The sequence below is a fragment of the Desmodus rotundus genome, chromosome 12 (assembly GCF_022682495.2).
Source record: "Desmodus rotundus isolate HL8 chromosome 12, HLdesRot8A.1, whole genome shotgun sequence".
NCBI classification, from domain to species: Eukaryota; Metazoa; Chordata; class Mammalia; order Chiroptera; family Phyllostomidae; genus Desmodus; species Desmodus rotundus.
The window spans coordinates 36555341-36583182 of NC_071398.1; the positions used below are offsets into that span (position 1 = coordinate 36555341).

The 27842-nt window shown below is 37.9% G+C and overlaps 1 protein-coding gene across 12 annotated transcripts; it reads right to left on the reverse strand.

Moving 5' to 3' along the window:
• Positions 1-215: 215 nt before the first annotated feature.
• Positions 216-27774, reverse strand: LOC112320258 (zinc finger protein 420). 12 transcript variants are annotated; one of them, XM_045185485.2, is made up of 6 exons: positions 27257-27774; positions 25783-25831; positions 24499-24619; positions 22187-22275; positions 20044-20170; positions 216-3360 (listed from the first exon to the last, which is right to left on the reverse strand). In XM_045185485.2, the coding sequence occupies exons 4-6, from the start codon at positions 22193-22195 to the stop codon at positions 1445-1447; spliced, it is 2052 nt and encodes a 683-aa protein (XP_045041420.2). In that variant the 5' UTR covers positions 22196-22275; positions 24499-24619; positions 25783-25831; positions 27257-27774; the 3' UTR covers positions 216-1444. The 12 variants fall into 12 exon arrangements, with proteins under 12 accessions (XP_045041420.2, XP_045041419.2, XP_045041418.2 ...); XM_045185484.2 differs by having other exon boundaries at positions 27242-27774; XM_045185483.2 differs by having other exon boundaries at positions 24534-24619; positions 27184-27774.
• Positions 27775-27842: the final 68 nt, after the last annotated feature.

Sequence of the window (27842 nt, forward strand, 5' to 3'; positions counted from 1 at the left end):
CTTCTAATGTAACAATCTTGATTGGTACAAGATATGCCTTGTGAGAGAGTAGGAGTCTGACCAAATGTCTGTGTATAAAAACAATCTTCAGTTTTCTAGTCTGACAGGTAGATTCACTCCATAGCCCTAAGGCAATGCCACATTTGAGATTTCTTTACCCACAGCACTCCACATCCAGATACAAAATTTTATATCCTTAATAAGAAAATGACAACTGCATCAACAAATAAGTTTATTTTCATTTTTATATAAAGAAATACAGGAAATAAGAAGACCAGAGTTGTTATGGCTGTTCCATTAAATTGGCAGAGGTGTGTATTTGTTTTGTGCTTCTGCTCCACCATCCTTAATACCATTCTCAAAATTCCCATAAAACTGCCAGAGCTGCAGATTAAATGTCCACATTGTAAACAAAGGGGTAAAAATGAAGTAGAGAGGAAAAACAAAGATTTCTTAAATGTCATTCTCATACAAATACCACTTCCACTTTGTTGATCTGCAAGGGAAGCTGACATAGGTTTTCAATAAAGAATTCTGTTACTAAAGAAGGAAAATGGATATTGGACAGAAAAACAGCAGTCTCTGATACAGACTCAGTTCTTCATTGCAAAATAGTCTGTAATGTCAGTTTTTATTTTTAGTTTAATCAAAAGTTGTAAATCAAAATTTTAAGAATTCCAAGTAGAAAGATTTATTTTGGCTATCCATTTTTTTTTCATTTCTAAATAATATTCTTAAATTGTGGTCAGAAACAGTAGAAATTATGAGTTTTGGGACTGTTACAATTCACTTAACACCTCTTCAACTATCCACTGGTTAAATCTACAGTGTTTTTTTATAGTATGAATTTCCTTTTATACTATATTGGATGAAATCTGAATGAAAGCTTTCTCACATTTATTATAGCATACAGTGCCCCCACTCAAATAATTGAGGTTAAGTGTTAAATGAAAGATTTCTCAATATTCATTATAAGTCTCCTTTCATGCAAATTATCTAACACTATAGTGACAGCTAATATTTGTGATATGCTATGTTTAAGGCACTGTTCTAAAAGCTTTACATGTAATAACTCACACAATACTTTCAAGAATCTGGTAAGGAAGGTATTTTCTTACAAATGATTAAACAAAAATAGATGTTAATTATCAGTGTCACAAAGGAAAGCAACTGATAGTCAAGACATGTGCTATGGCTAAAGTCCTTCCTATATTTACTACATTAACAAATTGCTGTCTATTAAAATTTGCTAAAGTTTAATTGGTTTTCAGTAATGATAGATTTTCTACATGGATTACATTATCATTATCTTTCCCTATATAAATTCACTGATGCTGAGCTTTATGAGGCAAGTGTGCTCCCATATTCAAATTTTAAGAATTCTTTGATGATAATAGATTTACCACAGAAGTCTGCCTGTATTAATCACAAAGAATCAAAAAAATCATATATAAACTTGTGAACCATGAGTAAAGTCTATCCCACTTTCCTTATATTTAAAAGATTTCTCACTGATATGAATTCTCTGATGTTGAGTTAGTTGTGAGCCACGAGTAAAGGCCTTCCCACATTCCTTACACTGATATGGTTTCTCACCAGTGTGAATTCTCTGATGTCGAGAAAGGTGTGAGCTCTGAGTAAAGGCTTTTCTACATTCTTTGCATTCATAGGGCTTCTCACCAGTATGGATTCTTTGATGTAGAGTAAGTTGAGAACCATGACTAAAAGCCTTCCCACATTCCTTGCATTCATAGGGTTTTTCTCCAGTGTGAATTCGCTGATGTTGAGTAAGCTGTGAACCACGGATAAAGGCCTTCCCACATTCCTTACACTGATAAGGTTTCTCACCTGTATGAATTCGCTGATGCTGTATAAGAAGTAAGCCACGAGCAAAGGCCTTCCCACATTCATTACATACATAGGGTTTCTCACCAGTATGAAGTCTTTGATGTTGAGAAAGATGTGAACTCTGAGTAAAGGCCATTCTACATTCTTTACATTCATAAGGTTTCTCACCAGTGTGAATTCTGTGATGTTGAGTAAGCTGTGAGCCACGAATAAAGGACTTTCCACATTCCTTACATTCATAGGGTTTCTCACCAGTGTGAATTCTCTCATGTTGAGTAAGTTCTGAGCCACGACTAAAAGTCTTTCCACATTCTTTACATTCATAGGGCTTCTCACCAGTATGAATCCTCTGATGCCGGGTAAGAAGTGAGCCTCTATTAAAGGCTTTTCCACATTCCTTACATTGATAGGGTTTTTCACCAGTATGAATTCTCTGATGTTGTGTAAGTTGTGAACCATGACTAAAGGTCTTTCCACATTCCTTACATTCATAGGGCTTCTCATTGGTATGAATTCTCTGGTGTTGAGTAAGTTGTGAACCACGGATAAAAGCCTTCCCACACTGTTCACATTTGTAGGGTTTTTCACCAGTATGAATCCTCTGATGTTGCATAAGTAATGAGCCACGAATAAAGGCCTTCCCACATTCCTTACATTCATATGGCTTTTCCCCATTATGAATTTTCTGATGTTGAGAAAGCTGTGAGCCACAAATAAAAGCTTTCCCACATTCCTTACATTGATAGGGTTTTTCACCAGTATGAATTCTCTTATGCAGAATAAGCTGTGAAAGCTGAGTAAAGACCTTACTACATTCTTTACATTCATAGAGTTTTTCACCAGTATGAAGTCTCTGGTGTAGAGTAAGTTGTGAGTTCTGAGTAAAGGCCTTCCCACATTCTTTACATTCATAAGGTTTCTCACCAGTATGGACTTTTTGATGTCGGGTTAGTTGTGAACTACGAATAAAGGCTTTCCCACACTGTTCACACTTATACGGTTTTTCACCAGTATGAATTCTATAATGTAAAATAAGTTGTGAGCTCTGAGTAAAGGCTTTCCCACATTCCTTGCATGCATAGGGTTTCTCACCAGTATGAAGTCTCTGATGAAGACTGAGCTGTGAATCACGACTAAAGGCTTTCCCACATTGCTTACATTCATAGGGTTTTTCACCTGTATGAGTACTCTGATGTTGAGTTAAGTGGGAAGCTCGTCTAAAGGCCTTCCCACATTCCTTACATTTATAGGGTTTCTCAAAATGACATGTGGGATATTGAGATAAGTAAGTATGCTGACTGAAAATGGACATTTTTTCATATATGATCATTACTTGACTGAAATATTCCTTTTGATTTTCCAATGTGCCTCTGATTTTCAAATAATCTCTAGAACTGGACTCCTTAAGATCATCGTTTTGAAGCTTGTTACTCATTTCCCATTGGGATAATTCTGTTTCATAAGTGTCCTTTCTTAGAGGTAAGTATTTATTTGCACATCTTGAAGGCAAATCTGAAAGATAAAAAACAATAAAAAATTTTGGTTGTCATTCGAGAAGGAGAACTTCAATAATAAAAAAAGACTACAAAGGAAAAAATACATATAGGGAAATTATACCCATGAGAAATATATGGCCTATACTATGTTTGTAAAATATTGTTTACTATAATCTATAATAATACCTAGTTACTTTTCACATCACAGTCTGCAACATTTAGTTTCATAAAGCAATACCTACCCTGCTTTCTATTCGTTTTCTCTCTCTCACACACACACATGCATAATCAAAACTCACTAATTTCATGTTGCAGTAATATGCTGCTACCTAGAATTTGAAAAAATATTAGCTAAGAATGACCTCATATATTAACAAGTAAAAGAAGTACATAAGAGATGAGAAAATAACAAAAAATCTAAAGAGAAGATAAGGGGAGAGATTAAGAAATCTTTTTTTAAGTCAGTGGTTCTCAAACTTTGGTGGGAATCAAAATCACCTGGGATGCCTGTTAAAATTAAAGATACCCAGATAACTTCCAGAATAACTGAACCTGAATCTAGTGAATGAGAAAAAGATCGTGGAAATCTCTCGTTTTAATACATTCCACCAACTGATTCTGATTCAGATTCAGATCGTGATTTGCTATCTCTGACTAGAACTTTTAAATGACTTTCAAATTAAATTTAGAATAAAATCCAAATGGTTTTCATGACTTTGACAAAGCCCTTCAAAGCCCATCATAGTCTGGTCCCTACTTATGTATCTGATTTCCCAATGATCTAAAAAAGTGAAATAAGCCAGTCAGAGAAAGGCAATACAGTATGATTTCACTTGTACATGGAATATAATGAACAAACTGAACTAACAAGCAAAACAGAGACATACAGAGAGCAGGATGACAGCTACTGCAGCAGGGGAGGTTAGGGGGTGGAGAGATTGAGCAAGAAGGAAAAAAGGACTCATGGGCATGTACAACAGTGTAGTAATTTCAGGGAGATGGGGGTATAAGGGGGTTAAATGGTAATGGGAAAAATACAATAATTTTTTTTTTAAATCTGAGACAAGTCTTTGGAGCAACAATAGGTCAGGGATTAAGAAAAAAACTTCACAAAATTGGGCCTATAGTTTACATGAATGAAAAAAAAATATCCTCGGTCTCAAAGATAAATGACAAGAGAAACCTTAGTCGTGGTCACTTAAAAAAAATTGACTTTTACTCTGAGATAAGAAGCCATTGGAGGGTTATAAAAAGCAGCATGAAAAGATTCGACTTTTGTTTAAAAATGAATCATTTGGATTTTCATTAAAATTAAAAGATAACAGATAATGGGAAAGTACAAAAGCTGGGTAGACAGAAGTTAGGAGGCTACAGAAATAATCCACATGGCTCAGAAAAGATGATTATGGAGAAAGAGGTAGAGAAAGTGAGATGTGAGACATCACTGGATTGAACATGTAATATGACAAAAAGAAGTCAAGGAAATCAAATGTTTTACCTGAACATCTAGAGCAATGAATGTGCCACTTACAGAGAAGCAGATTTGGGAGAGAGTAACAAGAGTTTGGTTTTGAATTATTTGATATAAAAAAGATGTTGAGTAGACAGGTATATGTACAAATATGGAGTTCTGAGAAGATATTTGGATTAGATATGTCAATTTGGGAGTCAGCAACATATAGATGACATTTAAAGCTATGGGATTTGATGAGGTTGAGGGAGTCTTTGGATACAGATAAGAAGAGAAGGAAAGAAAAGGGAAGTTTGAGGATTGAGCTGAGACACTTCAAAATTTAGAGGTCAGATAGAGGAGAAGAAACTGCAAAGGAGACAAAGAAGGAGCAGCCAATGAGGAAAGAGGAAAAGTAGGAAAGTGTGGAATTCCCAGAAGCCAAGTAAAGAAATGTTTTGGTTTTGAGGAATGATCAATTGCGTCAAATAGTAGAAGAGGAATTAAAATGGTGAATTCTAATTTAACGAAGGTTACTAATGATCTTCACAAGATAGTTTTGGTGCAGTAATGGGGGCGTTATGATTAAAGCAGATTTAAGAGAGCATGGAGGAAGAGTTGAAAGTAGGGACCATGATAAATGCTTTTGAAAGGTTTTGTTGTAAAAAGTAGCAAAGAGGACTGATAGCAGCATCATGGCTGAGTGAGGAGACTCCTTTGTTAGTCCCCTTAAATTTACAAATCAGACAATTATAGCTTAACAAAGGATCCCCTGCTCAACAAACCCACACACCTAAAAGATCCACATTTCAGTACCTCTCACTGCGGGTGCATTGGAATGATGAGAGAAGGTGGAATGGGAGGAAGGACAAGACAATCATGGCAGAGCCGCTACAGACAGTGCAGACATTTCCAAAAACACAGTGGGGCCAGTGGCCATTATTAAAAAGGAAGTAGTGCTGTGAGCTCACAAAACCAATTCTCTACCATTCACCACATTCCTCCACATAATGATGTCCTGTAACCAAGGCAAGCCTATCAAAGAGGGGACCCCCACCAAACTGGTGGTTACATGGCATTTTCCTTAACCAAAGCAATGTCACTCCACCATAATCCCAGAGGTGGGAAAAGTGCAGGTGACAGAAAACAAAAATCTGTGCTATAGCACCATCTATTGGAAAACAAGAGAAAGTACCCTACCTATCAACCTGCTAAAATGTACAGAGTAAAACAATATTTAAACAAGAGTTCACTACCTCAGATGTGCAGGCACAAACACAATCCACTAAGTATCATGAAAAACCAAAGTAACCTGGGAGCATCAAAAACAAAATAAAAAGCCTTCAGAAATCAAACTCAGCCATGGAAGAATGTGATTTAAATAAATGACAGAGAATTCAAGATGGCAGCTATGAAGAAATTCAGTGAGATATAAGAAAACTCAGAAAAGCTGTCCAATGAGCTCAGGAATACAATAAATAAACAAAAAGAGTGCTTTACAAAAGATACTAAAACCATAAAAAAAAGAAACAAATTCTGGAGCTAAATAAATCAATAAATGACATGAGCAATACATTAGAGAACATTGGAAATAGAGAAAACAAGAAGTGAGAATTAGCAAACTCAAAGATGGAAACCTAGAAATGACCAAGGAAGAACAGAGACAAGGAGTTTAAAAAAAATTTTAAAACTCTATGACAACTATCTGCATTAAAAGAACAATATAAGAATAATGGGTATAAGAAGAAAAGAGAGGGAGAAGGGAACAGAGAGCCTATTAAAAAAAACAATATTGATGAGAAATTCCCAAGCCTATGGAAAGTACTGGACTTTAAAATAAGGGAAGCTAACAGACCACCTAATTATATCAACACAAAAGGTCCTTCTCCAAGGCACAGATTATTCAAATTGTCAGAAATTAATGACAAAGAATTCTCAAAGTAGTCAGGGGAAAAAAGACTGTAATTTACCAAGGAAAGTCCACTAGAGTATCATCAGATTTTCTATTTCTAACATTGCAAGTCAAGAGAGAATGAAAAGAACTATTCAAAATATTGCAAAAGAGAAACCATCAGGCAAAGATAATATACCCAACAAAGTTATCCTTTACATATGAAGGAAAAATAAAAGATTTCCCAGACAAGCAAAAGCTGAGAGAATTTATCACCATAAGACCTGCATTACAAGAAAGTTCTTCTACCAAAAACAAAAATCAGAAATGATAGATAAGTTATAACAAACACCACTGAAATACAAAGGGCCACACAAGAATATTATGAAAGTTTATACACCACCAAATTCCACAACCTGGAAGAAATGACAAATTCTTAGAAATATACAACCTCCTGAGACTGAATCATGAAGAATGTGAAAACCTAAATAGATCAACCACTAGTATGGAAACTGAAACAGTAATCAGAAACCTCCCTCGAAACCAAAAGTCCAGGACCATATGGCTTTACTGGTGAATCCTATCAAACTCAAAGAACATTTGATAATCCTTCCTAATATCTTCCAAAAAAAAGACAAGGGAATACTTCCTAATACATTTTACAAGGCCGACATTACCCTGATACAAAAACCAGACAACGACCATACACACAAAAATAAATTACATGCCAATATCATTGATGAACATAAATGCAAAAATCTTAAACATATGGAAAAAGAACAATACATTAAAAGGATCATACATCACATTCAGGAGCAGGTCATTCCAGGATGCAAAGATGGTTGGTTCACTGTCCCCAAATCAATCAATGTGATACATTGCATTAACAAAATAAAAGATGAAAATGATATCATCATATCAATAGAGGAAGAAAAAGCATTTGGTCCTGACCCGTGTGGTTCAGTGCTTTGGGCATTGTCCCACAAAGCAATTTCTATTCCCGGTCAGGGGACATGCCTCAGTTGTGGGCCAGGTCCCCTGCTGAGGGTTGCAAGAGACAACTGATCAATGTTTCTCTGACACAGCAAAGTTTCTCTCCCTCTCTTTCTCCCTCCCTTCCTCTCTCTTTAAAAATAAATAAAATCTTTAACAGAAACAGCATTCGACAAGATATCACATCCATTTATGATTAAAACTCTCAATACAATGAGTATAGAAGTTATTACAACATTAAAAACATCATTTATGACAAACCCTTAGCTAACATACTCAATGGTAAAAAACTAAAAGCATTTCCTCTAAGATCACAAACAAGACAAGGATACCCACTCTCACCAGTTATTCAGCATAGTAATGGGAGACCTATACAGAGCAACTGGGCAAAAGAAAACAATAAAAGGCATCCAAATTGGGAACGAAATGTAAAACTACCACTATGTGCAGACAATATGATTCTGTGTATAGACAACACTAAAGTCTCCAACAAAAAACTTAGAAACAAAAATCAAACACAGTAAAACCCTCAAATCACAAAATCAATGTACAAAATCTCTTCTGTTCCTATATACTAACAATACAATATCAGAAAAAGAAATGAAGAAAACAGTTCCATTTAAAATTGCAACATAAAGAATAAAATACCTCAGAAAAAATGCTAACAAAGGACATGAAGGACAAATACACTCAAAACTACAAGATATTGCTGAAAGAAACTTAAAACACACAAATGGAAAGATATTCTCTGTTCATGGATTGTAACATTGTTAAAAAGGCATTATTACCTAAAGCAATATACAGATTTAATGCAATCCCAATGGCATTTTTCAATGAAACAGAACAAAATATCCTCAAATTTATATGGAACCACAAAAGATCCTCATTAGTCAAAGCAATCCTGAGATAAAGAACAAAGCTGGAGGTATCATACTCACTGATCTCAAACTATACTACAAAGCTATAGTATCAAAACAGTATGATATTGGCAGGAAAAACGACTACAGACCAATGGAATAAAATTGAGAGCCAATAACCCCACATGTAAATAGGCAAATAAATGCTGAACAAAGAGCCAAAGATGTATGATGAAAAAAAAATCTCTTCAGTAAATGGTGATGACAACAACATACAAGATGTGGTGGGTAGAGTGACCCTCAGCTAACCAGCTGGAGGCAAGGATCCACCAAAGAAAGACCCAACAACAATCAAACCCAATTATATCCAGAGAACCAACATAAATGAAAACACAAGAGTAGCAAAATCAGGAGATTAAGGAGACTGCACCACTGAATCTAACAGGTCTCCCACCATAGAAGTTCACATCACAAAAGAAGGGTGTCAGAAGAGATCAATTTAAGAAGCAGAGGCTAACAGGAAGAGTCTCACAAACAATGGAAAGACAAAGAAACAATCCCCAAATGAAAGGAAAGGAGGACGCCTCAGAAAGAATGCTAAATGAAATAGAGGCAAGGCAACTATCAGATATTGAGTTGAAAGCCATGGTTATAAAAAAGCTCAATGAGCTCACTGAGAATTACCAAAAACTACAGGGAAATTACAATGAACTAACTGAAAACTATATCAACATGAAAAAGGAAATAGAAACTATCAACAAGAGCCAAGAGGATAAGAAGAATACAATTTCTGAATTGAACACCACAGTAGAAGAAATCACAAGCAGGATAGATGAAGCACAGGATCAAATCAGAGAGCTGGAGGACAAGGTAGAAAAAAACACCTAGAAAGAGTAAGAAAAGGAAAAAAGGCTCAGAAAGACCAAAGAGATGTTAAGAGACCTGAATGACAACATGAAACGTCATAATATCTGTATAAAAGGGATACCAGAAGGAGAAGAGCAAGGGATAGAAAACATGTTTGAAGAAGTAATGATGGAAAACTTCCCGAATTTGATGAGAGAAAAAGTCTCACAAATGCAGGAAGCTCAGAGGATCCCAATCAAGAGGAACCCAAAGAGGACCACTTCAAGACACATCGTAATTGAAATGGCAGAATTCAAGACAAAGAGAGAATCTTAAAGGCAGCAAAGGAAAAACAGGAAGTAACATAAAGGGAGCCCCGATAAGGCTAGCAGCTGACTTCTCAATGGAAGTGCTGCAAGCCACAAGGCAATGGCTAGAAATACTCCAAGTAATGAAAACCAGAGGCCTGCAACCAAGACTACTCTATCCAGAAAGGCTCTCAATTAAAATGGAACCCAAATAAGGAGTTTCCAAGACAAACGAAGCCTCAAAGAATACACCTACTTCAAACCAGCACTGTAAGAGATGCTAAATGGTGCACTTTAAAAATAAGAAGAGAAAAGGGGGGGGGATCACAGGTAGGAAGGAAGTAAAATGGCAATGAATTAAGTATCTATCAATAATAACCTTCAATGTAAATGGATTCAATGCTCCAATCAAAAGACACAGAATAGCTGAATGGATAAGAAATCATCACCCACACATATGCTGCCTATAAGAGACCCACCTCAGAACAAAAGACCTACACAGACTAAACATTAAGGGCTAGAAACAAATATTCCAAGCAAATGGACAAGAAAAAAAGGCCAGGGTAGCAATACTCATATCAGACAAATTAGACTTCAGAAAAAGGGCCATAAAAAGAGACCCAGAAGGTCTCTTCATAATACTCAAGGGAAGAATCCACCAAGAAGACATAAACATTGTAAATACATGCACTCAACATAGGAGCACCCAAATATATAACAAAAATCTTGGAGGACTTCAAGAAAGACATTAACAGCAATGTAACTATAGTAGGGGATTTTAACACCCCACTGTCAAAAATGGGTAGATTTTCCAAACAAAATATCAACAAAGATATTGTGGCATTGAACAATATCCTAGATCAATTGGACTTAACTGATATATATATAGAACCTTTCATCCCAAAGAAGCAAAATACACATTCTTTTCAAATGCACATAAAACATTTTCTTTTTCTTTTAATTATTTTATTGTTATTCAATTACAGCTGTCTGCATTTTCCCCCATGACTCCCCCACACCCCAGCCAAACCCACCTCCCTCCCTTGTGTCCACCCTCCCCCTTGGTTTTGTCTATGTGTCCTTTCTAGTAGTTCACATGGAACATTTTCAAAGACAGACCACATGATAGGACACAAAACAAGCCTCAACAAATTTAAGAAAATTGAAATCATAACAAATATTTTATTTGACCACAAGGGACTGAAGCTAGAAACCAACCTCAAGGAAAAAACTCAAAAACACTCAAAATCATGCAGATTCAATACCATGCTATTAAACAATAAAAGGGTCAAGAATGAGATCAAGGAAGAAATTAAAGGTATTCTGGAAACAAATGAAAATGAACACACAGCAATCTAAAACTTAAGGGACACAGCAAAGGCAGTCCTGAGGGGGAAATCATAGCGATATAGGTCTACCTAAAAAAGATAGAAACATTTCAAATAAACAACCTAACCCTATACCTACAAAAACTGGATGAAAAAACAACAAAGAAGCCCAGAGCAAGTAGAAGGAAGGAAATAACCAAGATTAGAGCAGAATTAAATGACATAGAGACTAAAAGCACAATTCAAAGGATCAATAAATCCAGGAGCTGATTCTTTGAAAGATAACCAAAATCGACAAGCCTTTAAGCAGGCTTATCAAGAAAAAAAGAGAGAGGACCCAAATAAACACAATCAGAAATGAAAGAGGAGAGACTACAACTGATATCACCAAAATACAAAGGATTGTAAGAAATTACTATAAAGAACTATATGCCAAGAAATCTGAAAACCTAGGTGAAATAGACAAGTTTCTGAAAAATATAATCTTCCAAAACTGAATGAAGAAGAAGCCTGAATAGGCCTATAACCGCTGACAAAATTGAAGCAGTAATCAAAAAACTACCAGCACACAAAAGCCTGGATGGGACAGTTTAACAGGAGAATTTTACAAAGCATTTAAGGAAGAGCTGACCCCTACCCTTCACAGATGATTCCAACACATCCAAGAAGACGGAAGACTCTGAAACTCTTTTTTACAAAGCCAGCATCATCCTAATCCCAAAACCAGATAAAGACACAACAAAGAAAGAAAACTACAGGCCAATATCACTGATGAACATAGTTGCTAAAACCTCCACAGAATATTGGTAAATTGCATCCAGCAATACATTAAAAAGATCATACACCATGATCAAGTGGGATTCATCCCAGGGATGCAAAGATGGTACACTATTTGCAAATCAATAAACATAACACATCACATAAATAAAAGCAAAGACAAAAATCACATAAACATATCAACAGATGTGGAAAAAGCATTTGATAAGGTTCAGCACCCATTTATGATTTTAAAAAAAACACTCAGCAAAGTGGGAATACAGGGAGCATTCTTCAACATAATAAAGGCCATATATAAGACATCTACAGCCAACATCATACTCAATGGACAAAAACTTATAGCCTTCCAACTAAGATCAGGAACAAGACAAAGATACCCTCTCTCACCACTCCTATTCAACATAGTATTGGAAGTCCTAGGCACAGCAATCAAGCAAGAAAAAGAAAAAACATCCAAATTGGGTAGGAGGAGGCAAAACTGCCATTGATGGTGTACATAGAAAATCCTATAGACTCCACCAAAAAACTACTTGAATGAATAAGTGAATTTGACAAAACAGCAGGATACAAACTCAATATTCAGAAATCAAAGGCATTCTGTACACAATCAATAAAATACCAGAAACAGAAATCAGAAGAAAAATCCCATTTGATATATAGCAACAAAAAAAATGAAGCACCTAGGAATAAACCTACCCAAGTATGTAAAAGACCTGTACTCAGAAAACTACGCAACAGTAGAGAAAGAAATTAAGGAAGACACAAACAAATGGAAGGTTCTTTCACGTTCATGGATCTGAAGAATTAACATTAACAAAATGTCCATACTACCTAAAGAAATTTATAAATTCAATGCAATTCCTATTAAAGTAACAATGACATATTTCACAGATACAGAACAAACATTTCAGAAATTTATATGGAACCATAAATGACCCCAAATAGTCGCATCAATTCTGAGAAAGAAGAACAAAGCAGGAGGGATCACAATACCTGATATCAAACTGTATTACAAGGCCACTGTAATCAAAACAGTCTGGTACCGGCATAAGAACAGACACATAGACCAATGGAACAGAACAGAGAGCCCAGAAATAAACCCAAATCTCTCCAGTCAATTAATAATTGACAAAGGGGGAAGCAGCAGAAAATGGAATAATAATAGCCTCTTCAACAAATGGTGTTGGGACATTTGGACAGCTACATGCAAAAAAATGAAATTCGATCACGAACTTACACCATACACAAAAATAAATTCAAGGTGAATAAAAGACTTAAATATAAGTCATGACACCATAGAAGTCCCAGAGGAAAAAATAGGCAGGAAAATCTTATATATTCCACAGAACAATATTTTCACCAATATGTCCCCTAGAGCAAGAGACATAAAGGAAAGAATAAACAAATAGGATCTCATCAAATTAAAAAGCTTCTGCATGGCTAAAGAAAACAGCATTAAAATGAAAAGAGAACCAACTGTATGGGAAAACATATTTGCCAATGATACCCCGGAGAAACGTTTGATTTCCAAAAAATATAAAGAACTCACAGAACTCCACTCCAGGAAGACAAACAACCCAATTAAAAAATGGGCAAAAGACTTGAACAGACACTTCTCCAAGAAGGCCCAGAGGGCCCAGAGACATATGAAAAGATGCTCAGCATCACTAGCCATCAGAGAGATGCAAATTAAAACCACAATGAGATACCACTTCACACTGGTCAGAATGGCCACCATCAAAAAAGCAACAAACAATAAGTGTTGGAGAAAAGGGAACTCTAGTGCACTGTTGGTGGGAATGCAGACTGGTACAGCCACTGAGGAAAACAGTATGGAATTTCCTCAGAAAACTAAAATGGAACTGCCTTTTGACTCAGCAATTCCACTGCTGGGATTATATCCTGAGAGCCCTGAAACACCAATCCAAAAGAACCTATGCACCCCAATGTGAATAGCAGCACAATTTACAATAGCCAAGTGCTGGAAGCAACCTAAGTGCCCATCAGTAAATGAATGGATCAAAAAACTATGGTACATTTACATGGTAGAATTCTACGCAGCAGAGAGAAAGAAGGAGCTCCTACCCTTTGCAACAGCATGGATGGAACTGGAGAGCATCATGTTAAGTGAAATAAGCCAGGCAGTGAGGAACAAATACCATATGACCTCACCCTTAACAGGAACCTAATCAACAAAATGAAGAAGCAAGCAAAACATAACCAAAGACATCAAAATTGCGAACAGGCTGACAGTGACCAGCAGAGAGAGCAGAGGGGATAATGGGGGAAAAGCGTGAAGGGTTTACAGGTACAATTATAAAGGACAATAAACAATATCAAGGGGGGATGGAAACAGGGGAAGGAGGTTGGGAGGGCTGGGATGGTGGTGGGGAAAAGGCAGAAAACTATACTTGAACAATAAAAAAAAATTAAAAATACAGTTTAAAAAAAAAGAAACATGGGGAAAAAAAACCTATATGTCCTTCACTGGATGAATGGATAAAGAAGATGTGGTACATATTTACAAGGGAATAATTCTTAACTATAAGAAAAAATGAAATATTGCCATTTGTGACAATGTGAATGGATCTTGAAAGTATTATGCTAAGTGAAATTAAGTCAGATGTAAATGGACAATAACCATATGATTTCACTCTTATGTGGAATACATAGAAAAGCAACAAATAAAAACAAACAAAAAAAATAAAATAAATAAAACAAACTCATATACACAGATAACAGAATGGTGATTACCTGGGGGAAGAGGGATAGGAGGAGGATAAAGATTATAAAGAGGGTCAAATACATGGTAACTGCAAAAAACCTGATTTCACTTCCTGAGCACATAATAGAATATATAGATGTCATATCATAAAGCTGTAAACCTAGACTGCTGGTCAAGATGGTAGAATAGGTAAACTCTGCTTCCTCCTCCCATGACCATATCAAATTACAACTAAATTAAAGAACAACCAACAATGAGAACCACCTGAAGATTAGCTGGACGGAATTCATTTAACTAAAATTATAAAGAAAAAACCAAGCTGAGGCTGATAGGAGTGGCAGAGATGCGGAACAGAGATGCGGATCAACCCATGGTGGGTCGATTTAAAATCAGAAAGGGCCCTGGCTGGTGTGGCTCAGAGGATTGAGTGCTAGCCTGTGAATCAAAGGGTCACCATTTGAACTCTCAGTCAGGGCACATGCCTGAGTTGTGGGTCAGGTCCCCAGTAGGGGCGCGCAAGACAACCACACACTGGTGTTTCTCTCCCTCTCTTTCTCCCTCCCTTCCCCTCTCTCTAAAAATAAATAAATAAAATCTTTTAAAATCAGAAAGGATCTCTCAGTTGTGAAGGTCCACCCTGAGGAGGGAGGAGTTCCAGACCTATACCTGGCTCTCCAGCCTAGGGAACCTATGCAGGGAAGAGAAGTCCCCATAACTTTTAGCTGTGAAAACCAGTGTGCATTGCATCAGAGAAAGAATGAGGACTGCAAGAGAATAAGGCACAGGTCTAAAAGGGACCATGCACAGACTCAGCTGAGCGCAGGGGGAACAGCTCAGAAAGCTCCAGGGATATGTGGGGAGTATCAAAATTCATGAACTTCAGGAAGAGGCTGGAGGGACAGGGGTTAGGCAAGTGTCTGTGGACAAGCACTGGCAAGCACCACTGGTCCTTTGCTGATCCTTCTTCCACCCAGCCAGCCCAGTGCAGGCAGGTGGGAGCCAAATCTGTGCTCTCCTTTAACCTGCCTAAAACCGTTTGCCCCATCCTGGTGATTACCTGAGACCCCACTCCACCAACTCGCTCTCCTAGTCTGAGCCTCTTCTCTTCAAGGGGCTCTCCACATAACCAGCCTACCTAAGATCACACTGCAAACTTTCCCAAAATCTCATGAAGGTCCACCAACCCCAAAGAAGTGGCGGCTAACCTCAGCATGCCTTGTAGTTCTTGCTAAGTGGCTCTAGACTATCAGAAGCAGCAACTGGTCTGAACTTGCTCTGTAACTCCCATCAGGTGGTCCCAAGCCTGTCATCAGTGGTGGCCAGTCTTGGCATGGAAAGCAGTTTCAAATAAGCAGCCACGAACCAGGCACAAGTGGTAGCTGGCCTCAGCTCACATTTTGGTTTCTACCAAATGGTCTGAAGCCCAGCACAAGAAGCAACGAGCCTCAGTTTACTTTTTATTCCTACCAAGCAGCACAAAGTGGTGGCTGATGGCCTGCACAGAAGTACCTCCCCAAAAGGCTCCAAAATGAACACCAGGCACAGAAGCCTGCTTCAAACCATACCAGAGCACCGCCCAACCAGTTGCACAAATGACACACCCAAAAAACAAACTCAGCTGTCACCAGAGACCCAGTAAAGCAACTACCACTATGTGGAGTCAGCTCCCACACAACTAGTCAGCTGCATTCACAACAAGCTCTCACAGCCAGAAAGACTGAAGGTCAACCCTAACCATTGATGTGCCAACAGCAACTGAGGCTCAATGATAACAGAAGGGCACACACAACCCTCGCAGAAGATACCCAACCACAATAGGAGGGAACACACAACCCTTACAAGGGATACCTATGGAGTGCCTGTCTCTGCTAAAGAGGGAGACTGAGCCACTGGGTGCCACAGGACACTGACTACATAAGGCCACTGTGTCAAGACAGGGAGACAATACATCCACTTAATATACAGAAACAAACACAAAGTTTCAGCCAAAAGGTGGAGACAAAGAAACTTGTCCAAAATGAAAGAGCAGAACAAAGCTCTAGAAGAACAACTAATGAAATGAGACAAGCAATCTATCAGGTACATAGTTCAAACAGGTTATAAGGATGCTCAATGAACTTAAGATAGATAAATTCAGTGAGAACTTCAACAAAGAGAGAGAAACATTAAAAAGAGGATAGAAAAACATAAAACAAAAGAATGAGCCAGTATGAAGAATATAATAACTAAAATGAAGACTACATTAGAAAATATCAATGGCCAAAACAGAGGAAGCAGAGGACTGAAGTAGAAATCTTAAAGACAGGGTAGCAGAAAACACCCAATTGGAATGACCAGCAAAAAGAAAAAGTAATTTTAAAAAATGAGAACAGTTTAAGAGACCTCAGGGACAACATAAAGAGTACCAACATCATAGGGGTACCAGAAAGAGAAAAATAGAGAAAAAGGGATTAAAAACCTATTTATAGATAAAATAAGAGAAAACTTTCCTATCTGGCTAAGAAAACAGAACATACAATTTCAGGAAGCATAGATAAGCATAAACAAGATGAACCCAAAGAGGCCCATACCAAGACACATCATAATTAAAATGCCAAAGGTACAAAGAAAGAATCCTACAAGTAGCAAGAGAAAAGCAGTTAGTTACCTACAAGAAAGCTCCCATAAGACTGTCAGCTGATTTCTCAACAAAAACTTTGCAAGCCATAATGGAATGGATGCAAGGTTGGTTCATTATTTGCAAATTAATTAATGCGTAGAGCACATTAACAAAATGAAAAATAAAAATCATATATCAAAAGGTCCAAAAAAAGAAGCAGTTCACAAAAGCCAGCAACCAATATTGATAAAAACTCTTAGCAATGTGGGAACAGAAGGAACATACCTCCATACCTCAACATAATAAAAGCCATACAGGACAAACACACAGCTAACATCATACTCAATGGTGAAAGGTTGAAAGTATTTTCCTCATATCAGGAACAAGACAAGGATGTTCACTTTCGCCACTTTTGTTCAACATAATATTGTAAGTCCTAGCCACAGCAATCATAGAAGAAAAAGAAAGAAAAGTTTCCAAATACGAAAAGAATTAAATTGTCATTATTTGCACATGAAATGATACTACATAGAGAGAACGCCACAGAGTCCACCAAAAAAAAACCCCAAAAAACTCTACTAGAGCTGATAAGTGAATGCAGTAAAGTAGCAGAGGACAAAATAAATACTCAAAAATCAGTTGCATTTTTAAAGGGAAACTATAAAAGCAATCCCATTTATTACTGCATCAAAAAATACTTATGAATAAATTTAACCAAGAAGGTAAAAGACCTGTACTTAGAAAATTATAATACACTAAAGAAAGAAATTGAAGAAGATACAAATAAATGGAAGCATACCTGGTGCTCATGAATGGAAAGAATTAATATCAATGAAATGGCTATAGCACCCAAAGCAATCTATAAATTCAATGCAATCCCTATCAAAATACCAAAGGCATTTTTCACAGAAGAGAATAAATAGTCCTAAAATGTATATGGAACCACAAATGACCAGGAATAGCCAAAGAAATACTGAGAAAGAAGAACAAAGTTGGACGTATCATACCACCTGATATCAAACTACACTACAAGACGACAGCATTTAAAACAACATGGCACTAGTATAAAAACTGCAACACAGGTCAATGGAACAGAATAGATCCCAGAAATAAACCCACAGCTAAGTGGCAAATTAATCTATGACAAAAGTTGCAAAAATACACAATGAATGGTGAAAGACAGTGTATTTAATAAATGGTGTTGGAAAAACTAGACAAAAACATACAAAATATGAAACTAGACCTTCTTACACCAAAAATAAACTCAAAATGGATTAAAGACTTAAATGTAAAACCTAAAACCATACAACTCCTAGAAGAAAATATAGACAGTAAACTTTTCGATATCTCTCTTAGCAATATTTTTTGTGTATGCCTCCTTGGGCAAGGGATACAAATGAAAAAATAAATATATGGGATTACATCAAATTAAAAGTTTTTATACATCGAAGATAACCATAAGAAGAAACATATATAAGAGAATGTGCTCATTGCAATGGATTGTGTTCACTTGAATTGTTAGTAAAATGCACTGATCCAGCCTATCACTATATAAGCAAGTTCTTCTGGTGTCAGAAAAAACATACATTTCTGTATCTATTTTTCTTTTTTTTTTAATTGTTCAATTACAGTTGTCCCGATTTTTCCCCCCTTTGCTCTTCCCTGCCCCACCCACCGCCCATTCCCTCAGTTAGTCCCCATACTGTTGTCCATTACTATGGGTCCTTTCTACATGTTCCTTGACTAGACCCTTCCCCTTCTCTCACTTGTTATCCCTCTCTCCTCTGGTCACTGTCAGTTTGTTCCTTATTCCCATGTCTCTGGTTCTATTTTGTTCATTTGTTTCATTTGTTCATTAGGTTCCACTTACAGGTGAGATCATATGGTATTTGTCTTTTGCCACCTGGCTTACTTCACTTAGCTTAATACTCTCCAGTTCCATCCATGCTGTCACAAAGGGAAAGAGCTCCTTCTTTCTTTCTGCTGTGTAGTATTCCATTGTGTAAATGTACCACAGTTTTTGATCCACTCATTTATGGTCCTATATCAAATTAAAAAGCTTCTGCATGGCTAAAGAAAACATCATCAAAATGAAAAGGGAACCAACTATATGGGAAAGCATATTTGCCAATGATACCTTGGACAAAGGTTTGATCTCCAAAATATATAAAGAACTCATATGACTCAACACCAGGAAGACAAAACAACCCATTTATAAAATGGGTAAAGGACCTGAACAGACACTTCTCCAAGGAGGACATACAGTGGGCATATAGACATATGAAAGGATGTTTAACATCACTAGCCATCAGAGAGATACAAATAAAACCACAATAAGATACCACTTTAAACCAGTAAGAATGGCCATCATAACCAAATCAACAAACAATGAATGCTGGCAAGGATGTGGAGAAAAGGGAACCCTCAGGCACTGTTGGTGGGAATGCAGACTGGTGCAGCCACTGTGGAAAACAGTATGGAGTTTCCGCAAAAAACTAAAGATGGAACTGCCTTGTAATCCAGCGATCCCACTGCTAGGATTATACCCTAAGAATTTGGAAACACCAACTCAAAAGTGCTGGAAACAGCCTAAGTGCCCCTATATCTATTTTTAAAAAGTGTAAGCTCCTTTAGCAGACCTAAATTTTAACAATGCATAATCTGTTTTTTCTTACAATATTATAAGTGTCCCAGAGTTAAAACCCAGCCCCTTGACCATCAAAGGAGATAGGAAGACAGGTAATTATATATGAAGGGTAGACAAGATAATGTACCCTATGGAGAAACTATGTCTATTCCTAGTAATTTAAAACCATTACATTGAGAAGAAATTCAGTTAATTACTTAAAAACAACCCTGAAATATCATCAGTTAAGGCAGCCATTCCAGAGAGAACCTAAAATACTACAAAGTAGACATCCTTACCTAGTGACACCAAGTTACTATAGTTCTCCAACATCACATCTCTGTGCAAATGCCTCTGAGCAAAGTCCAGGCATTCCCACTCTTCTTGAGAGAAGTCAATGACAACATCCCTGAACATCACCAATCTCTGAAACAACAAACATAATACTAGTAGTGGAAACTTAAAAAAATGTATTTTCAATGGAGGGGGAGATGATAGGGGCTCTTAACCATGGAGGTAACACAGCAAACATGCTAGGAAGCCTCTTACATGGACAAGACACTACAAAAATTGGTACTTCTAAAGAGACATGTGCCTTTTTATCCTGTTGCTGTAGATATTTCCTGAATATAGATCATCTCATTACACACAGAGCCTGGGAATTAATAAAGTTAATGAAATAAAATTAATTTAAAAATACAGTATGCCAATAAAAAGAAATAGAATACAGAAGTGCCTTGCACAATGTGTCTTGTATATCACACATTCCCAACAAAAGGAAAGTTTCCCTTTCTTATTCTCTATTTAAGAAGTAAGAGTCCCTGAGACCCCCACCCCACCCAACTTGCAGAGCCAGCCAAGCTGCTTTCACTGGCTTTTCCATACAAATGGCCTGTCTTGGGTCATGCTGTACTTTCCTAAATTCTCTCAAAGGTTCACAACCCCAAACAAGCAGCATCTAGCCTCTGAATGCCACGTATCTCTTGCTAAGTGGTCCCAGACCTGGCACTAGCAGTAGCTAGACCTGGTTTACAACTTGGCTTCTCCTGGGTACCTCTAAGCACAGGCCAAATAACAGCCATCTGCAGATCACTTTATAGTTCATGCCAGGTGGTACCAGGAAAGACACAGGTAGCTGAACTTGGTCTGTACCATCCAGAAGGCCCCAGAGCCAACACACCCAGTGGCCATCTTCGGACTATACCAAAGTACCACCCAACCACCTCTACAAGCAACACACTCAAGGGGCAGACTTGGAGGGCACCAGAGCCTCGCTGAAGTGAGTTCTGCACCGTGGCATCAGTCTTGGCACTGCAGTTCCTCCACTGTAGTTGTGCCCAGTCAACACTTCCCACTGATGTACCAACAGCAATCCAAGCTCAAGCACAACAGGAGGGTGCACATAGCCCACACAGGAGGCACACATGGAGGACCCAGCTCAAGTGACAGGAAAGGCTGCTTCACTGGGTGCAACAGGGCCCCCCCTACATAAGGCTATCCTACCAAGACTGGGAGATATAGCAGACCTACCTAACACATAGAAACAAACACAGAGAGGCAGCCAAAATGGGGAGAAAAAGAACCATGTCCCAACTGAAAGAACAGGAGAAATCTCTAGAAACAGAACTAAATGAAATGAAGGAAATCAAACTACCAGATACACAGTTCAAAACCATGGTTATAGGATGCTCAAGGAACTCAGTGAGAAATTCAACAGCATAAAAAATATATAGAATCTGTAAAAAAGAACCAGTTAGAAATGAAGAATACAATAAATGAAATGAGGAATATACTAGAAGGAATCAACAACAGATTAGATGAAGCAGAGGATCAAATCAGTAATTTGGAAGAAAAGATAGCAGAAAATACCCAATTAGAGTAGCTAAAAATAATCCATAAAATGAGGATAGTTTAAGGGATAGTTCTGGGATAACATCAAGCATACCAACATTTGTACCATAGGCATACAAGGAGAAGAGAGAAACAAGGGATTGAAAACCTACTTGAAAAAATAATGACTGAAAACTTCCCTAACCTGGTAAACAGGACAAAAAAGACACACAAGGCCAGGAAGCACAGAAGAGTCCCAAAGAAGATGAATCCAAAGAGGCCCACACCAGGACACATCATAATTCATATGCCAAAGGTAAAAGACAAAGAGAGAATCTTAAAGGCAGCAAGAGAAAAGCAGTTAGTTACCTACAAGGGAGCTCCCATAAAACTGTCAAGTGATTTCTCAACAGCTTTGTATGTGAATATAAGCTAGATTAGAAAGACACAGAGAAGACACTATCAGTTAAAAGAATGGAATAAACTGAGGAGCTCATTCCTGACTGAGTGGAGTCAGCTAGGAAAGAAGTTTCACGAATAAGGAATGTAAACATGCACATACCCTGTAAAAAAAGTGGCTATTTAAAGAGGACAGGAGAAAACCCCATTTACCTGAGACATGATTTTTATATCTGTAAGAAATGATCAATCCTCTCCTGGATTCTTATCTTGGAGAAGCACAGTGTCTGGAAAAGGCAGTGCTGGAACGAAGAAAACAGAACCCTGAGACCATGCTTTCCACAAAGCACCAAAAGAATTAAGTTAGAATTACCTTTGTTGCCCTCCTCTTCCTGTCTCTTCCTCCCATTCCCAAAATACACACTAAGTAGGGGAGATATAGGTGGTGGCTCTTACCCCTGTCAAACTCAGTGCTGTCTATAGTCAAAAAGAAAATATTTACAAAATCTTCTCTATCACTTCTGAAATAAAACTTACAGATAATGATCCATTTATATATTATACCAAAAATAGAGATAATGACCAATTATTATATTTCAATATATATTTCTTTAAATATTAACTTTTTAATTTTTATTTTATTTTTTAAATTGTTGTTCAAGTAGTTTTCTGCCTTTCCCCCCCACCCCTCTCTACCACCCCAGCCCTCCCCACCTCCTTCCCCTGTTTCCAATCCCCCCTTGTTGCTTTCCATATGTCCTTTATAATTGTTCCTATAAACCCTTCCCCCTTTTCCCTCCATTATCCCCTCCCCTCTCCCCTCTGGTTACTGTCTGCCTGTTCTCAATTTCAATGTCTTTGGCTATACTTTGCTTGCTTGTTCGTTTTGTTGATTAGGTTCCTGTAAATGGTACAATCTCATGGCATTTGTCCCTCACCACCTGGTATTCTTCAGTCAGCATAATGCTCTCTAGTTCCATCCATGCTGTCGCAAATCAAACCACTACAGTAAAAGGCATAAGTAATTAAATGCTTACAACTATTTAAAATGGACAAATTTAGATTTATAAGATGACATATTCAACTAAGTATTTTCGACATATTTTTACTTATATTTGACATTTTGAAATAAAGGCTATAATTATGTATGTGTGTGTGTGTGTGTACAAATATGTGTTGTGGAATAAATGAAATTCATTATCTACAAGTAGAGGCTTCTACAAGTATGTGATATTCACAAGTCAAATGTCATAAGCAGTGTTGCCATTAGTGCCAAAACTTGTTATTATTTTAAAAAGTCTCAGTGAATTTCTGAATAAAACAAAGTCCATCTTTCTCAAACAAACTAGCATTCCTGAAAGATTTAACTAATAGTAAAACCATGCAATAATACTAAAATAAATATAGAAATTTGAAATAAATCATGCAAAAATGCTTTCTGTAAAAGGTTCTAGACCCTCATAACTAGAAACACATTTTTTTTCTTGAGCTACGATCCTTATTTTGTAGGTCATAGAACAATTCTTTGTTGTGGACTGTAGGACATCTAGATTAGAAGTTGGCCCACTGACTGTTTTTGTAAATGAAGCTTTACTGGAACATCTACAGTCATTGGTTTATATACTGTCTTTGGCTACTTTCACACTGGAGTGGTATAGCTGAATAGTGGCAAGAGAGACTGAATGGCTCAAAAAATCTAAATTATTTACTGTTTATTCCCTTATAGAAAAGCTACCTAACCTGTGATCTAAATCCATGTCTTGCTTTAGTTTTTCAAAAGCTAGAAGCCTTCACCCAGTTATTATAATCCAGTTATTATAACCCATTTATTATAATACTTAAAAGCACTCAGATATATTTCTAAAGCATTCCCTAGGAAGAATCACTGCTCCTACAGAGAATCATTGATACACGTACTCAATAGATATTTAATTAGAAATTCCACTTCCTCTATATATTAGGAGGGTGCAATAGATAATTGCATCCATTCTAACAACCAAAAATAATTCAGATAAGATTAAACATCACAATTCCTTTTAAATTCATCACAGAGATTTTTAACTGAAAATTATAAGCACAAAGAAATTTAACTGAAATTATAATAAAAATCTAAAAAGGACCAAGCTCTTCTGAAGAGACATATATGGATGCTCCCATCCCTCACAGGGCTTCAACTATACTGCAATTACCTTAAAGATTAATAGTCCAACCATTCCAGTACAGAGACAATGTCAAAACAAGGTAAAAGCAAGTCCAGCTATATGCTCTTTACAACAAACAGACTTTATATATATAGGTATTGCTAAGTTGAAAGTAAAATAGTGGAGAAAGATACACCACACAAATACTAAGTATAAGAAAGCTTGTGTACCTGTATTAATATAAGACAAAATAAGACTGACATTGTATGTCAAGTATAATTGAAAAATAAAAAATTATTTATTATAAAAAACAAAAAACAAATAAAAGAGGCCTGGACCATCGGCACCAAAAAAGTTGCCCAAACTCCCTTTCCAGCCCAGTACCTGCCTCTGCCTAGAACAGGCCTCATATGCATCACCTGGAGGGTCCTGCATGCCCCCTGCTGACACCCTGGGCAAAGCAGAGTAGGTGACAGCCCAGGTTCCCCAGCCAGGGCCTAGGAGCCTGTTAAAAAAAAAAAAAACCTAATAATAATAATATTAATATTTAACAATATAAACAGTTAAGATTTTTTTTCTAAAATTGGGTAATGGAGAAAAATATAGAGGGGAGAAAATGAGGAAATGTGCCAATTTTATTATTAGAGTTGCAATTCAGGTAGAATTTATGTCAAAAGCATTAAAATAAACTAAAAGTAAGCTATTTCTAGACATTTGTCCCAAAGAGAAACCTAAATACATAGAAACCATATAGACAGTTATTGATTGATGCATTGTGTAATGATAAAATACTTGGAAAAAATCCAAATGCCTAACCATAGGAGACTGGCTGAATAAACTATCACACCAACACAAAATATCCCTATAAAAAAGAATGGGGAAGATTTCTACAGGCTGTTATTGAATGACTTCTGGGATACATTAGTGTGTGAGGAATAAAAAGGAAGGTGCAGAACAGCATACATAGGATCCCCCCTTTAATTAAGAATGAGACATTAAAAATATATATACATATACATACAAACACATAAACCAAATAGAATAAACCAAAGATAATTACAGGTAGTTATCTATTTGTGGAAGGAGACAGGGTTGATAGGACAGGAATGGTACCCGACTTCTCTGAATTCACCTTGTTCTGTAGTTTAGCTTTTGGAAATATGTAATTATTTTAGGCACTTTTAAAATAAAATTCAATCAAGGGGTAGGGGACAATTTCTAAAAGTAAAAGCAATATGAAACAAATAAGCCTAACTCTGAGAGGTGTTATTTTAGGTGAATTTAAAGCACAGTAATTTGATTACAGATCCCTAGTAGATTATATCCTACTAAACTCTAGGAAGATTGTTTTTCTGTATTTATATGGTGAATAAACAATTCTATAGTGAATTTATTGGTGAAAAAAAATGCTATGTAGGAAGTAACATACTATTGAGTCCTTTTTAAATTTATGAATCTCAAATCCATTCTTCCTCAATTTAACCACTATTGGGAAGCATCTACCACAATTAACTGCACATAATCCTTGCTCCCAATCTACAGAAGACTGCCCATCCCCTCCATTATTTGCAAAGGCTTAGCTAGGAAATGTCAACAAGCAAACAAAGATTCCTGTGTCCTGAAACAAACAAAGGCAGGTCAGCAAACAAAGAGGAAACATCTACTCACCTTGCTTTGCTTTTGAATGCACAACAGCCATTTTTTCCTCCTCTGGGCTCTATTGTCAAGAAAAGAAAATGGAATTATTAGGTCTTTCTTAAGGTATATTCTAAATTAGAACACACTCTCTTCTGTCTCCCACTCCCAAGTCTACCCCTCATTTAACATAGAGGGAGGTCAGAAGGAGACTAGAACAGTCTTCCACTTTTTGTTTCAGAAAGAAAATCACAGCTGCCTTGGGCTACAATTTACTTATGGATTCAAAGTTGACCTCTACAGACAGACCCGTACAGAGGTGTGTTACAGGTTCTTAAGTGTGCAGCTTGCCTCTTACAGCACATTCTGCGAAAGCATTCCCTCTCCTGAAATCCTATTACATTTACAAGTGGTCTTTCTTGAAGGTGCCATCAGCTCTAACATTCTCATCTCGAAACCAGGCCTGTGGCTTGGAAACAACACATGTATTCATTCACGGGCTCAAATTTCTGACTTTCTTTCTGTCACTTCCTGCGACCAATATCCTTAAGAGGGCACCAGAAAACAGCAGGGAACCTTCAACTACAACCCTAGGGTGAACTCCCGATGGATACAGAAATAAAGCAATCACTACAGGCCATGTGTGAATGGGGGAAATACGGAGGACTGTCACTGTGGCAAGAAGGGAAAGAAATAGAGTCCTCCCTCAGTAGAGGACACAGCCAATGGGTCTCATGAACCATAGGCAGACTCTATCCCGGAATGACCCCCATTAATACCAAATCAATTTTACCTCTGTACCCCACAAAGCTCTCATAAGGGCACAGACTATAAAATATACAAATGACGACACAAAGGGACACAATAACATTTCCATAGTCACACCACCAGTCACATTTACCACGTTAATGCTACACTGTCAGACCACCTAGTCTTAAACAAAATCCAATCACACACAGAGCACACACACAACCCTACTCAAGCACACACAAGCACCCTGTCAGGCACACACAACGGCCAAACACACCTTTTAATAGCAGCACTTTTACTTTCTTCATAGTCACGAAAACTGCACAGGCACATACTCTCCCACAACACAGCACACTGAGTCATCCAATCAGACAGTCAAACACAAAGTACCAGGTAGAAGAAACAAGCCGACACGATCACTGTCACAGAGACACTTATAACACCCCAAAGTCTCAGGCAAAATCCAGTAAAACACACGATACAGTCACATACACAACCTCAAAGGGCACCCTGTCACAACAGCACCCGTCGCTCACCTCAGTCACAAGCAACCCCAGTCACAGTAGTAGTATCAAACCCTCAGAGTCACAAATAACTCACATTCACACAAACACTTAAACACAAAACTACAGTCGCACACGCGCCTTAACCTATAGTCACCAAAATCAATCAGGCTTGACGCACAATACAAATCCGTAGGAGACACCGCCACACAATTCCAGCGACGAGCTCTTCCGCCCACCTCGCCAGAAGGTACCGTTCGAGGTCCAAAGTCTGGCGCTCCGGTTCCAGGGAGATTTCGGCTTCAGGGGCCTCACCCGAGCTGGCCCAAGCTCCTCCGCAGGTACCGCTCTCTCCCCAAGGGAAGCCCCCAAATCGCACGAACAAACGGAAATGAAGTCGCGTCGGGAACCCGGTGGCTCTGGGAAATGTAGTCCAAGGCAGGGAGGCTGTGGTGGGCCGGCCGAGACGCTGGGAGACACAGTCCACCCAGCAAGGGTCTCGCGGACTCCGCGCCAGAACCTACCCGCGCCCAGGGCCGCGCGGGAGATTTCCGGGAGGGCCCTCCAGCGCGCAGTGCGCAGGCGTCGGGGGCGCGCTGCTGGGACGGTCGGGCCTGAGCCCGGGGTCCCGAGTAGTCCCGGGGTCCTACTCGAGCAGGAGCAGGTGGGACTGGCCCGCGGGGCAGGTGCGGAGAAGGAACTGGAGCCAGGCGGCGACTGGCCGGAGGCTGCGACTAGCATGAGACCCTTTTTGTGCCTCTCCTGGCGCTTTAGTGTGTGAATGAGTGTGAAACAACGCGAGATGTTGCCAGGCAGCGGCAGGTTGTTAACACGTGCGTG

What these genes read in the sequence shown, in the direction of transcription:
- LOC112320258 (XM_024577734.3), bottom strand. An exon ending in TAGTAACTTGGTGTCACTAG is followed by an intron (nt 3,361 to 20,043) that starts GTAAGGATGTCT and finishes TTTATCTTTCAG; the next exon opens with ATTTGCCTTCAAGATGTGCA.